General features: G+C 32.4%; 1 protein-coding gene across 1 annotated transcript in view; it reads right to left on the reverse strand.

The window, feature by feature from the left end:
• Window positions 1–15,771, reverse strand: part of LOC145325862 (uncharacterized) — a 36,291-nt gene that overhangs the window by 14,008 nt on the left and 6,512 nt on the right. Inside the window, exons 8-16 of the mRNA XM_080168830.1 lie at window positions 14,732–14,808; window positions 14,400–14,448; window positions 5,434–5,477; window positions 4,656–4,734; window positions 4,245–4,366; window positions 3,371–3,407; window positions 2,923–2,979; window positions 1,355–1,447; window positions 462–574 (exon numbers count right to left, since the gene is read on the reverse strand). Coding sequence (XP_080024956.1) covers window positions 462–574; window positions 1,355–1,447; window positions 2,923–2,979; window positions 3,371–3,407; window positions 4,245–4,366; window positions 4,656–4,734; window positions 5,434–5,477; window positions 14,400–14,448; window positions 14,732–14,808 — 671 coding nt within the window. The remainder of the gene's footprint in view (window positions 1–461; window positions 575–1,354; window positions 1,448–2,922; window positions 2,980–3,370; window positions 3,408–4,244; window positions 4,367–4,655; window positions 4,735–5,433; window positions 5,478–14,399; window positions 14,449–14,731; window positions 14,809–15,771) is intronic.

Below are 15,771 nucleotides of genomic sequence, written 5' to 3' on the forward strand. Positions count from 1 at the left end.
CGTCTAACTTTATAAAGAATTTTAGCAGACAAAGATTTAGTTAAAATATTGTCGTATTAATTTAAATCCCATACTACAGACGACAAAATTTTTGAACAATAAATGATAAATCAAATGCAGCGTTGTGGAGTCGGGGCCAAGAGCCGTCATATTTTGCTGGAGCCGGAGCTGAAGCCGTTGTTTTCGTTTAAAAACGGCTCCGGCTCCGGGTTAGCTAAAAAAAGAGATCGTGTTTTAATGCCCCTTTTAAGTTTTTTTAAAGTCCATTTTTATTTAAAAATTGAACTTTTAAAACCTTCAAAAGTCAAAAATAGACTTGGCAAAAAAAATATGTTGAGTTTTTATCTTGATTTTAGGACGGAAAAAAATGAAAGCTTACAAATGAGAGAACATATTTAAAAAATGACCAATATCTATAAAAATAAGTGTTTTTCAATAAAGAAAAGTGTTGAAATACTTACTTGACTGCTGTGTGTATCCGCATGTGGCTTTTCCATAGCCATCTTGACTGACAAGTTTTACCACATGTTGCACATGTATATGTCACTTCTGTATGCTTGTTCTCTATATGATCCTAAATATTCATGGATATTATTATTAGGGGATAAGACATGTTTTACCACATGTATATGTTACTTCTGTATGCTTGTTCTCTATAAGGTCGACTAAGTTATGCCAAACAAGGATGACAACATCCATAAAAGCGAAGCACTGAAACGGTAGGACAAACGGACATTAACACTTGCATAGTGTCTGAACTGAATAATCAGAATATAAAAGTATAAGAGTCGAAGCAAAAGTGTAAGTAAATTTTTTGCAAAACTGCTTGATACAGGATAATGTTTATGGACATACTTACATTTTTAGGACTTGATTATAGAGTTGCTTCGCTTAAAAAATTGTTCTTTGTTGTCCCAGGAATTAATATACCAAAAATCAGATCAAACGGATAATTAGATCACATAAAAATTTGTTGTTAAAAAAGTAGAAAAATCAACATGTTTAAAAAGGACGTACGGACATTCTGATAATGATTATAGAGTTGCTACGCTTTCTAAATCGTACCTAACTACTACAGGAATCACCATGCAAAGTTTGAAATCGATAGGACAATTCTAACATGCCTAAATTAACGAATAAAAGCTATCTATCTCGGACGGACGGACGTACGGACCGACCCTAATTATAGAAAAGCTTCGCTTTTAATTAAAAAATGTGTTAAGAACAGCATTGTAATAGAGGTTTTGAGGGCCGTACAAATCACGAGAAATCCTTATTTTTGGGGGGAGTTGCTACTACAACCTCCCCCCCCCCCTCCTAACTAAAAATACAAAAAAAATATAAAATAACTTACCCTTAATTGGGAGGTGGATTTGAATATCTTGGGGCATTGATCACATTTAAAAGTTTGTCCTTCATGTACCCTTCTCATATGTTGGGACAGTGTCTAAAATACAAGTTTGTACTACATGTACTCTTCTCATATATTGGGACAGTGTCTAAAATACAAGTTTGTACTACATGTACTCTTCTCATATGTTGGGACAGTGTCTAAAATACAAGTTTGTACTACATGTACTCTTCTCATATGTTGGGACAGTGTCTAAAATACAAGTTTGTACTACATGTACTCTTCTCATATGTTGGGACAGTGTCTAAAATACAAGTTTGTACTACATGTACTCTTCTGATATGTTGGGACAGTGTCTAAAATACAAGTTTGTACTACATGTACTCTTCTCATGTGTTGGGACAGTGTCTAAAATACAACAGATTAAATTAAATAAAAACTTATACCTTTCTGAAAACATTAAAAAGAAAAGAGTCATGTCGTGTCAAATAGTCAAACAAGCCATATAGAACGTCTTTTAGTGTTTTATGATCTACAACTGAAGCTACCAAAAAGATTATTTATTATGATAACTGATACCTTTTTTAAATAAAAAAAGATTACTGCCCTTTGTTTACAGACGTAACATACAATTTCCATAGAACGTTTCAGAACTATTTTCTGATACTTTACTTCTTTTATGTTCAGTTTTGCTTTAAATGGTTGTTGTTATCCTTGTATAAAAATATAACTTACCCCCTTCATATGAAACTTCATACCACATAGCGTACATAAAACATTCTTTAATACTTATGGATGTTGTTATCCTTGTATAAAAATATAACTTACCCCCTTCATATGAAACTTCATACCACATAGAGTACATAAAACATACTTTAGTACTTATGGATGTTGTTATCCTTGTATAAAAATATAACTTACCCCCTTCATATGAAACTTCATACCACATAGAGTACATAATACATTCTTTAGTACTTATGGATGTTGTTATCCTTGTATAAAAATATAACTTACCCCCTTCATATGAAACTTCATACCACATAGCGTACATAAAATATATTTTAGTACTTATGGATGTTGTTATCCTTGTATAAAAATATAACTTACCCCCTTCATATGAAACTTCATACCACATAGCGTACATAAAATATATTTTAGTACTTATGGATGTTGTTATCCTTGTATAAAAATATAACTTACCCCCTTCATATGAAACTTCATACCACATAAAGTACATAAAACATTGTTTAGTACTTTAGGATGTTGTTATCCTTGTATAAAAATAATACTTACCCCCTTCATATGAAACTTCATACCACATAGAGTACATAAAACATTGTTTAGTACTTTAGGATGTTGTTATCCTTGTATAAAAATATAACTTGCCCCTTCATATGAAACTTCATACCACATAGAGTACATAATACATTCTCTAGTACTTATGGATGTTGTTATCCTTGTATAAAAATAATACTTACCCCCTTCATATGAAACTTCATACCACATAGAGTACATAAAACATACTTTAGTACTTATGGATGTTGTCATACTTGTATAAAAATAATACTTACCCCCTTCATATGAAACTTCATACCACATAGCGTACATAAAACATTCTTCTCTCGATTCTAAAACAATGGATATATTATCACTTGGATGTTACGCTGGATTTTCATGTACATAAAGGTGAAATAAAAAATCTTGGACGTCCTTGCTGAACAATCAATAAGTTACAAAAGTAGGAGGAAGAAAGCAATGGCGTGCACAGTAAGTCACGAAAGCGTTGTTTAACCATTTAAGGGTAAAAAATAGGCAAGTCATGCCGCCCTTTTATTTTAAGAAGGGTTTTGACAACCATCTAAAACCCCCTACCTCACGCCACTGAAGGAAAGTCAGAGACTGGAGTGGATTTCTGATAATAAAATTTAAAAAGCTTAAAACTCAAATGAAGCCTTTTCTAAAATATCTTACAATATTTCCTATATTTCTCCCTCATTTGTGATTAAAAGTTGTTCTTACCTCATCATGGACTATAATGTGTTTGTTTAATGCTGACCTAAAAATAAAAATAAATGATTATTAAAATCTCATTTTTATATTTTTAGTTACCATAAAACGAGGAGATTGAACTGTGAGTAGTCCCAAAGCTTTATAAACACGTTCTGTCATTCATTGACTCAAAAAGAGTAAAGACTTTTATTAAATCTTGATAAGGTTATAAAAACTAGCAGTGTCCAACCTTTTCCATCAATAATTTTAATCTACATATATAAAAGGTAATTTTGTTTATCGTAGTTGGGGATGTAAATTTCTTTTTTCAAAGATCCCAATTTATCCACAAAGATCTATAACATTCGATACAAAGGATTAATTTTATAAATTGTAAAGTTAATCTATGCATATGCAACCTTTTGTACCTGTTTTCAAATATATAGCAAAAATACATAATACCTATTGTTATCGCATATAAATTTGCATAATGTTATTAAGTAATTTATCATAAAACTTTATATTTAGTACTTTCCTGATATCATATTAGCTAATACTATCAAACCAGAACAAGTATTAGAGCGGCGCAATTGATACATAAATATCTATGTCATAGGGAACTGATTAACATGCACGGTTAGGACTTCGAGGGAAAGGTCGTGTAACCAATGGGTTGGTTGTCTAAAGAAAATTTACCACGTAATCATACTGACTTAGTATGGACATACTTACATACAAGATAAGCTATATAGTGTAGCAACTCTATACTTAGGTTACCTATTAGGACACTGTTTACCACACTTGGGACACTGTATAGGAGTATGCATCAGCTGATAATCATTATAATAGTATGGACATACTTACATACAAGATATATATTGTAGCAACTCTATAATTAGGTTACCTATTAGGACACTGTTTACCACACTTGGGGCACTGTACAGGAGTATGCATCAGCTGATAATGATTATGGAATTCTATCAAACTTTCTCTCTTCTTTAATCGCATACAAGTTCTACAGGATAGCTAAAATAAAGGTTTTTTTTTGTTTTTATGTTTAAAAGTAAGAGAAAATATAATAAAATGATTTTAAAAACAAAGCAAAAAATTAGGGTCGGTTCGTTAATGCGTCTGTAACTGATAACACTTAATTAATTTAGTTATTTAGAATTTTCCTATTGATTTTGAAATTTGACATGACGTTTCAGTTAAGAAAGATTTATAAGGCGAAGCAAATATACAATTGTTACCACAAAGTCCTTAGGTCCATTCAAAAGATGTTAATTTCTTAACTTTGTTGACAACAACTTTTTACCTTGGTATCGTCAGGTATAGCAATATCTAAAGTAATACTATCAATAAGCTTCATTTCTTCTTCTTCTATGTCTTTGAACCTAAAAAATTTAAAATATTAAATTCAAATATTAATCCTTATTCTAAAGTAACAGGATGTTTGTCTGTGTGTCTGTACCGAAGGATCTCGCTAACCGCTGAACCGATCGGGTTCTCCTTAACAGGGTAGCTTCTCATAGGTCCCGGGAAGGTTAATAACTATTTTATTTTTGGGGGAGGGTACCACCACCCTCCCAAGAGAAATCACAATAAAATCGAAAAAAATTGAAATATTTCCGCCGCAGAGTGTCGCTAGCGTAGTCGCGCTGCGTAGATACATGAATTTAACAGCTGATAACATAGACAAATTATTTCTCAAATTAGATATTTAAAATATAAAAAAAACATTTAAATGCCATTAGAGGCCTCTATGGGCGTAGCCGCTAGTATATATTAATATATTATGTCTGCCTGTCTATTTTGGGGGAGGGTCCAGCCTCCAAAGAGAAGTGCCCATACAGGCCTCAAAGGGCGTATCCGCTCTGTAGGCTTTGTTTTAGGTAATAGAAAGCTTATGATTCTTTTAAATCTAAGTATTTAAAGCATGGCTTCAAATCCGATTATTATTTAGTGGATTAGAACCGGTTCTCAAACAAACTGAAAAATTATGTGTAGAACAAAACAAAACACAGACAATTTTCCACGAATATTAAAAAAATACACCGGATTCGAATGAATACGAGAAAATAAATAACTATTACCTATCGGATCCTTTTATGTTTGAATGATGAACTTTGAAATGCTCCTAAAATAATAAATAACAATTAATAAATCTTCCAATTACCTATTCTTTGGTTATTAGGGAATAGAGTATCAGCAGAAGCGATAATTTTAATTGGTGTCATGTACATAAATTTCTCGTCTATTGTCTTTTCCCTGAAGATCACTGAGTACAATGCGTACAGGTAGGGAGTGGACAATGGACATGGGCTGTTCATTACACTAGTCCCCAAAAGAATAACATTTTCTTATTCGTTGGCATAACAACTTTGGGGACTTTAATCGAATTTGATTAAATTGAGTGTCCAAAAGTTTCAACTACCAATTTTAATCTACTGAAGGGGTAATTTTGTGTATCATCATTGAGGATGTATAAAAATCTATCGGCCATTGTCTTATCCCTTAAGATCCCTGCATGAACAATGCATGTAAAGGCATAAATTGTAAGTAGTAAAGTTTGTGTGGTGTGAATATTAACAAGGATAACACCTTCCATATTTAGCACATTGTATATTTTAAGTCGAAAAGCAAAATATGTAGAACTAAAACTAGGGATGGCAATCCGAATCCGAATCCGCCCAATTTTTGGCCAATTTTGGAATCCGAATCCGGAATTCGTTTTTTAATAGCGGATTCCGGATTCTTAGTTGGTAGGCTAAAATTAGCGTCTTGAGTTTTTTCTTTCAATTTCCTCTTTTTGAAGGTAAAAATTATCATCATTACATATAAAATCTTTTAAAATCTGGTTCGATTATTAAAAGTGAATTATAGAGAACACCAAGAACATTAATTTTTAGGACATATGTAGCACTTAATTTTTTATTTTTTTTTAAAATCCTTTTAAAATACTGCTAGAATACGGAACCCGCCAAAAATAAGAATCTGGATTCCGCAAGGAATCCGCCATTTTTTTGACAGATTCTTTTAAGAATACGGAATCCGAATCCGGCCCAAAAATTTGAATAAATAATAAGAAAAACTAAAAAAAGGAAATAAACAAAGTTTTAAAGACACATTTTCCTATTCTTTGTCTCAGAAATTTTAGGTACTATTATTGATTTGTGGTTGATTAGTTCAAACGGGTATAGTCCTTTCCACGACATCCCTCCATAAGGGGCGATTCTTCGTATTTTTCACAGTAGCTTTTCTCCTATTTCTAGCCCCTGCGGGGGGCTCTAACCCTGCGGGGCCAATTACCTAACCCTGTGGGGCAATCACCTAACACAATATAACCTAACCTAACCTAAAATAACCTATAAAAAGCCATTTTAAAAATACGACAAATCGCCCCTTATGGAGGGATGTCGTGGAAAGGACTATACCCGTTCAAACTTTTAAAACCAAACATTTGAGTTACAGAAAAGGTTATTTTTTCATATATTTGGGGAAGGGGTGTACATTGATTTATCCTTTAAGATCTCTGAACAAAATAGTGTAGTCAGGGACGTCCAAGCTTTTAATTTTTCAGGCAAAATGAGGGTTTCAAAGGTTTTGGGTGAGGGGGTAATCTAATGTTTTTTTTTAATTTTAGGGGGGGGGGAAACACGACTTTACCCCCACCCTTGGATGACTAAGAGTGCAGCATTGCTACTAACAAGTAGTAGTAGTAATGGAATGCATTTCTCACTTGTCTTTCAATTGTATTCAAAAGGCAGAATACAGAAAGAACACTTATGAGTATGGACAATGACAAGTATCCATTTAAAATACAGGTTGTCCGTCTGTATGTGTGTGTACCGAAGGTTCGTGCTAACCGTTGAACTGATAAGTTTCTCCTTTACAGTGAAGCTTCTCATAAGTCCTGGAATTTTTTTTTAAAATCTGCCCTAGATAATATTAACCACACCAAGGAAATTTTACTTTTTCAAATTAAAATTGGATGGTCAGCAACCTGCCCCCTAACCTCAAGTGCCCCTAGAGGCCATATGAAATACAGTAAGTAGAACATAGTGATACGATTTAGCGAGAATAAAAACTCTATATGTTAATGAGGAGTAGTTTCGATTAGGGATTATATTTTACAACATAAGAATTTTAGCTTGAAAGGAACTTAGTGCATAAAACATGCTGTACACGTTTAACAAACTATATAAACATAAATATAAAGTACAGGAATCATAGTTCGATGTATATCCAATCATATAAAGTAGTAAGATTTTATTGTATGTACCTTAAGATTTTGATAACTACTGAACCAATTGAGTTTTTAATTTATGAAAGCTTCACATCATCCGCTAGTATGTATATAAAATTAGTATAACAAGGATGACAACATCCATAAAAGCGAAGCACTGAAACGGTAGGACAAACGGACTGTAACACTTATATAGTGTCAGAACTGAATAATCAGAATATAAATGTATAAGAGTCGAAGCAAAATTGTAAGTAAATTTGTTGAAAAACTGCTTTATACAGGATAATGTTTATGGACATACATATTTAGGACTTGATTATAGAGTTGCTTTGCTTATAACATTTTACTTTGTTGTCCCAGGAATCAATATACCAAAAATCAGATCAATCGGATGATTAGATCACATAAAAATTTGTTGTTAAAAAAGTACAAAAATCAACATGGCTTAAGCTAGCTGTGTCACATTGACAGTGTTAGTTCTTCAGAAAACCTATCCCTGATCAAACCTGGAGAAACTCTGGGAGAGAGGGGACATTGTACTGCAAATTAAATTGGTCCCAAAGTTTTATAACTATGTAATTTTATTGTTTGGGTACTTTTATAGAATTTAATAAGTTGGTTCCTTACTTGTAATGTCTGAACTTTAATATACATACATAGAGGGTAATTTTGTTTTTAGACATGACCTGACAAAACTGGTTTTAATCTTATAATATTCCATTTTAATATCCGCGGAAAGCTGTCTATAATACAGTGCGATATATAACTGATATCGAAGTTTGAAAAAATATTTATTAAAATACCTATTTTAACAAATTTAAATGCATCCTTAAAATGTCCTAACATACAAACTTTTGAAAGACAAACAAACTAGTATGCATGGCAAAACAGGAGTCCACAACATATAATTAATTCTAGAATTATAAATAACCAAGATATCACAATGCAATTTAAGCCATGGATATTTCTTTAACTAGCGGCTACGCCCTAGAGGCCTCTAAGGACACTTGATATAGGAGAGGGGGGGGGGGGGGTGGTTGATGGTTGAATTTTTATTTGAGTTTTTTGAAGATATTTTTTTATAACAAATTTAGGGGGGGGGAGAGTGATCTCTATAGGGAGGGTGGTTGCACCCTCCCCCAATGTCCTATGAGGAGCTACATTGTAAAGAAGAACTATATCGGTTCAGCAGTTATCAAAGAGATCCTGTTACTTTTATTTAAGGCTATGCTGTGATTCTAGTGTGAAATTGTCTATAGAAACCACCTATAGACAAATAGACAAACAGAGATCCTGTTACTTTAATATGCGGATATGCTTTGATTATATGAAGTGGTAAATTGAATATAGAAATTACCTTGAATAAGTAAACCACAAGTAAACGGGCAGACAGATAGAGAACCTGTTACTTTTCTATGCGGATATGCTGTGATTCTAGTGTGAAATTGTCTAAAGAAACCCACTTCAATAAACAAGGAAAATAAAGAACCCAGAGAAATATGGTGTAACATCAAATCAGCACAGTTACTCTAATAATGACAAACAAAATTGCCAGGGATCTAAAAGGATAAGACAATGGCCGGTAAATTGATGTACATTTCCAGTAATGCTACACAAAATTACCCATCTGTAGATTACAATTATTTTTTGAAACGTTTAGAACTCAACTTAATGATCCTACTATTTAAAATTCAATTAAAGTTCCCAAAGTTGTTCAGCCAACGAATGAGAAACTATGGCAACAATTATTTTTTTGGTAATTTTGATAATCTTTGGCATATTAATGATAGGCTGTTTTGGCGATTTTATTGAACAGGTTTTATTGCAGAAGTGATGAAACACTAGGAATGATATAAGAAAAGACTAACTATGGGAGGACTGCAGTTAAGTGTTTTTATTTCAACAAAACTTTGTTCAAATTACCAGGGATATAAAGGGATTATTAATACAATAGCCGATAAATTTATGTAATACCCAATGACGATACTCAAAATTACTCTTTTGTAGATTACAACCAGTGGTTGAAAAGTTTGAACACTCAACTTTATGAACCAATCAATCAAATTTAATAGAAGTCCCCAAGTTGTTGAGCCAACGAATAAGAAAAGATATAATAAATTTTTAGGGACTAGTGTACTAAACAGCCCAATGTCCCCTCTCTCCCTGCAAATTGCAGAATCTATTCAAAATTTTGGTGCAGCTCCTATACCTACTTTTCATTTGCATATTCTAAATTTTTAAAAGTGAAGCTTTTCTATTATAAAAGGGTCCGTAATATAACGGTTAGCTCTTTTCCTTAATTTAGACATGTTAGAATTGCATGATGATTCCTTTAAAAGTTATATAAGATATAGATAGTGTTTTTCCTTCTGATTTTAGAGCTTCACTTTTGTTTATGTTTTCATCTTTGTTTCTTCAAAAAACTTGTCGAATGAGAAAGCACAGCTTTGGAATTTACATCATATTTCTTTTTATTTTTTATTAGGTAGTTTTGTAATAAAAAGGATATTTTTTTCTTTTCTTTTTTTCTAAAACTATAATTTAAGTGGATGGGGGTGGGGAGGTCGAACTCAACCCAAAAAAATATGAGGTATCCCGAAATTTTGCAGTTATGTTTTATGTTTGCACAAATAAACAATTAGGTTGAAAAAGAAAAGTAGAAGTAGGGAGTATATGTGTATTATTTTTTTATATAAAAGAAATTGGCATTTATATTGCAGTTTGTCACGATAAAGTGCATAACAATGCAATTCTTGGGATACACTTTATTTAGTTTCTTTACTCTTTCAATTCTAGCGGATAATTAAATGGCCTAAAACCATCTCAAGAATAAATCTAAAAATAGAATAGCGTCCAACCATTCAAGGACCTATTTTAAGCTTCTCTAAAAAGGAGAACTCGATCAGTTTAGTAGTTAATGAAATCTTGACCATTAAACCAAAGAAAACCTCGCAAGTTTATTTAATAGGCTATAACCAGTTTCTCACGTTTTTTTGGGTGGGGGTGGGGGCCAAGGTTAAGTCCTACGGGTCTAAAGGGATGATGCTAAAGGATAAATTCATGTATAATATCTTTTACAATAAACAAAATTACTCCTTATAAAGATAAAAGAGAGGGGTAGGTTTCTGGTAAAATCCGTAAAGGTTATGTGTTATAAGTAAAAAAAAACAGTAGTAGAACGATAAAAATTTATGTTAACTTAAAAAAAATTTTGTTTTTAGTGCTTTTCAATAAGAAAAACACATATTTAGTAAATATTATCGTTCTACTACTATTTTTAAGCTTTAAAACACACACCTTTACGGATTCGACCAGAAACCTACCCCTTTCTTTAGTAAATGTTTGGACACTGCTTTTTTAAACAACCCAATCAAAAGTTAATAAAAGTACCAAAGTTTCAAGCATACAAATAAGAGAATGTGTTGATGAAACTTAATGGTCTACTACAATTTACAGTACAATATCCCCTTCCAATATTAAAATCCGTTGTAACTTTTAACGTATACATAGAAAAAATAACCAAGTAGAAATAAAGAAACAAATAAAAGTTTATCTACTGACCATTAAAAAGATTTGTTTTGATTTATTTGGTAAACCAAAAAAATAATTGAACAAAAAAAAACAATTTGTCAGGAATGTTTGGCCATGCAAATACAGAGAGAGATGTTAAGGGATAAGACAATGGACGATAAATTTATGATCAGACCCGATGATAAACAATAACAGTACCCTTTCTGTAGATTTTAATCATTGGTAAGTACATGTTTCAAATACAAGCTTTTGAGCCAACGGATACGATAACTTAATTTTCTCGTATTCATTCGAATCCGGTGGATAGGAACCGGTTCTCATCCATACGAAAAAACCATGTCTAGCATCGTATTATATCCAGCTTTCTACGAATATAGAAATGTACAATCATAAGATTAAAACCAGTTTTTATAGCCAGTGCCTTCGGCACCTTGGGGCTAAAAAAACTAGTTTTAATCTCATAATTGTACATTCTATATCCGCGGAAAGCTATTTATAATACGATGCGAGAAATAACTATTAAAACTTAATGAAATTACTGTTTAAAGTCAATCCCTTTCTCCCTGGATGCAATAGCAAATGTTATGTAATAATCAAGGGGGGGGGGAAGTTTTGACACATTTGCGTAAACAGGGAGTATAGGCTTTATCTTTGGACTGAGAGGATAGGTTATTAGGGATAAAATCATTCTTATATGATGAATTTTCCCAAGTTTCAAGATTTTTTGGATAGGCCTCCAGGTTCCGGAGCTCCAGGCCTCCAGGTCCTCTCTGTACAGGTAAAAATTAAAAAAATAATTTTTTTTTGAAGAGTTAGAAGTCAACCTATGAAACAAAATATGCATATTTTTTAATGTTATTCACATATTTGAAGAAAAAAACGCATATTTTGTTTCATAAGTTGACTTCTAACTCTTAAAAAAAAAATTTTTTTTTTTCATTTTTACCTGTACAGAGAGGACCTGGAGGCCTGGAGCTCCGGAACCTGGAGGCCTATCCAAAAAATCTTCAAACTTGGGAAAATTCATCATATAAGAATGATTTTATCCCTAATAACCTATACTCTCAGTCCAAAGATAAAGCCTATACTCCCTGTTTACGCAAATGTGTCAAAACTTCCCCCCCCCCCTTACCTACAGCTTATGTGTTTTAGATGCAATTTACAAATGTTATATAATCATCAGGGAGGGAGGGGACATTGGAAATTAAATAATACTGATTAATTAAGTTGTATCCATGGTCTTATATTCGTTGGCTTAACAACTTTAGAGACCTAAATTTTAAATGGTTGGTTCATTAAAATGAGTGTCCACACGTTTCAACCACTAATTGTAATCTACAGATGCGGTAATTTTGTGTATCATTATCATGGAAGTAAATCAATTTATCGGCCATTGTTTTGTACGTACCTTTAGATTCCTTAGGGGTTGGACAGTAAATTATGATGTTACCGAAAGTTTTTTAGTTATGGTCTCCTATTCGTTGGCTTTAATACTTTGGTGGCTTTGATTTAAACATGATTGATTTATAAAGAATAGTACTTCAAAAATTGAATCTTTAAAAGTTTTGTTTACTTCTTCAAAATAATTTTTCTCCTATTGGCCTCTCCATGTATTACACATAATTGTACAGTATAGGAATATATTTTTGTATGTAAAGCAAGGACAATTATATCCATAAGTAGCGTAGCAACATCAAGCTAAAAACATTTTTTAACAATTCTATACTGTTATACAGTTAATATAGATAAAATATAAAATGCAAAAATATAATGTTTAAACCATGACAATATGAGATTTAATAGCACAAACAGATACTGCGTAAAGAGTGTATGTATAGTAAAAAAGTGTTGTGTTATCTTGGATCTTAGGCATAAATAATACAATGGATTGTTAAACAAAATTTTGGCTACTGTAGATTAAAATAAAGGGGGGGGGGGAGAGGGGGAGAAGTTTTGACACATTTGCGTAAACGGTGATTATAGGCTTTATCTTTGGAATGAGAGGATGGTTATTAGGGATAAAATCATTCTTAATGATAAATTTTCCCAAGTTCTAAGATTTTTTGGATAGGCCTCATAAAAAGGGGGGGGGGGGGGGTGGGGCGAAAGTGACACTTATTGAAACCAAAACTAAGAGTCAACAAAGGAACTCAACTAAAAAAAGGGTTACAGGTCTGAGATTTTGCATGGCAGTTGCTTTATAGGGGTACAATATGGAACTGTGAAGAAACGGCGGCGCAACCGCCGAAAACCGCCGTTTCCCGCCGTAATTTTTGTTGCCTTTTCTCGGCGGTTTTCGGCGGTTGCGCCGCCGTTTCTTCACATTTCCATATTGTACCCCTATAAAGCAACTGCCATGCAAAATGTCAGACCTGTAACTCTTTTTTTAGTTGAGTTCCTTTGACTTTTAGTTTTGGTTTCAAAAAGTGTCACTTTCGCCCCCCCCCCCCCCCTTTAATATGCATCTTTTTTCTTCTAATATGTAATTAAAATAACATTCAAAAAGATGCATATTTTGTTAAGTTTACCTGTCCAGACAACATCTGGAGGCCTATCCAAAAAATCTAAAAACTTGAGAAAATTCATCATGTAAGAATTATTTTATCCTTAATAACCTATCCTCTCAGTCCAACGATAAAGCCTATAATCACCGTTTACGCAAATGTGTCAACCCCCCCCCCCCCCTTGGTTGAAAAGCTTTGAGAAAACAAATCCAAATTCATAAAAGTTTTTGAGCCAAAGAATAATATAACATGGTTGTATAACTTTAGATAAGGTATATGTAATTTTATAGTAGATACGCCACAATATATTATATATCTAGAAAATGACTTATTTATTGTAGCTTTTGTGCACTATATATTTGTTTTTGACAATCTCTCCCATTTAACCCAGGGAGAGATGGGACACTTGACTAGAAATCTTACTGGTCTCCAATTTTTTTAACACATATTCTTACATTCGTTGACTTAGTAGAAATGTTGAAGGCTTCTATTCAATGCTTATTAGTTGACTCATACCAGGGATAATTCATACTAGGAGTTCCAAACTTTAAAATATTGTACCTTATTGTCCTAGGAATCAATATTTGGAAAGTCGTATGAATAGGACAATTTTATCATACAAAAAAAATAGTTGTCAAAAGGGCAAGTTTGAAATTGATAAGATAATTATAACATTCCTAAATTAACGATAAGGGCTATCCATTAGAGAAGAACGTACGTAATATGAGCATGGATTGACTTTAATTATAGAAAAGATTCACTGTAAAATATTGGGTACCTTTAAATCTTGGAAGTTATTAAAGCTCAGCTTGGAATGCAGGTTACACCTAAACACATTTTTGCAAGCGAATAGTATAATTAACCCTTTTGTAGATGTCAAAACGTTTGGACCCTTAACTTAATTTTTAAAAATTCAAAATTCACCAAAGTCCAAAAAATTGTAACTGAAAAATAATGTATTGTGCCAAGGCCTTCAGCGTCTAGGGACAATCCAAACTGGAATTAATCTTTTATTTTTTAAATTTTACTATTCGCGGAAATTTGTCAATAATAAGATAGAAAAACTATTTAAATCATCTAATGTTTAAAACAAGATTAAAATGGGCTCACCTATGATTTTCAGTGAGCGTTGTACTGTTATGCACTTTGATCTCATGATACTGTAAACATGCTGTACTTGTAAATCCCTGAAATATGAAAAAGATAGTGGTAGCTTTCGCAATAATCCGAAAAGGTGTGTGCTTTAAGACTTTAAAATAGGAATAGAACTCTAAAATTTGGTATGGAAGTTGTTGTAATATGGTACAATAAAGGACTGCTGTGAAGAAACGACGACAAACTTATTAGTTTCTAATAAAGTTGACCTTTTAATTGCTCTGGTCACTTGTGATTTTTTGGATTTTAATAATAAAACATGTCCCAACTCTACCAAAAAATTACAATTGTCCAAATTTACTACTTTGGCGAGAAAACGCACAAAAAATGTCATAGGGAAATAAGTGGTAGAAAAAAGTACAATAACATCCATAAGTAGTGAAGCACAAAAAAGACAGTTATGGAGAAGATGTTCAGGGTTCATAAAAGAAGGAAGAGAAAAGAGAATTTGATAAATAATTGAAAATCACAAATCTTTTATATATAAAAATACTATTTATGTCTTTTTTAAAAATTACTTAGGTAACACCAACAGACCAAGTAATTTATTTGTTGGGTTATCTTTAATAACAGCAGAGAAAATTATAGAGTAGCTTCGCTACTAATAAACTATTAAGAAACAGTATTTTTCTTAATGGGAAATAATTATCCAATTAGATGAAAATTGAATAAATCAAATCCCAAAATGAATTAATCAACAAATGTATAAGTATAGATGTATAACTCAGACAACTACCTAGTTCCAGTGGGGGGACCTTTTTTTTTGATACTAGATTGCTTTCCGCTCTTTTTGGCTGTGTTAATATTTCCGACGCTAATGGCTGATATTTAAAGAAACAATTGAAACTCGGCACAGGGTTCCCACCCCGAAAACATACGGATAATTAACAACTGCCCCCACCCCCACCCCCCCCCCTATTCTTTTACTTAAAAATTAAAATAAGGATTTTTGTTTGTTCTTCAGAAACTTCATAAAATGTTAGTACAAACTTTAC

The sequence above is a fragment of the Acartia tonsa genome, chromosome 8, assembly GCF_053477335.1.
Source record: "Acartia tonsa isolate MP-2025a chromosome 8, ASM5347733v1, whole genome shotgun sequence".
In the NCBI taxonomy this organism is placed as follows: Eukaryota; Metazoa; Arthropoda; class Copepoda; order Calanoida; family Acartiidae; genus Acartia; species Acartia tonsa.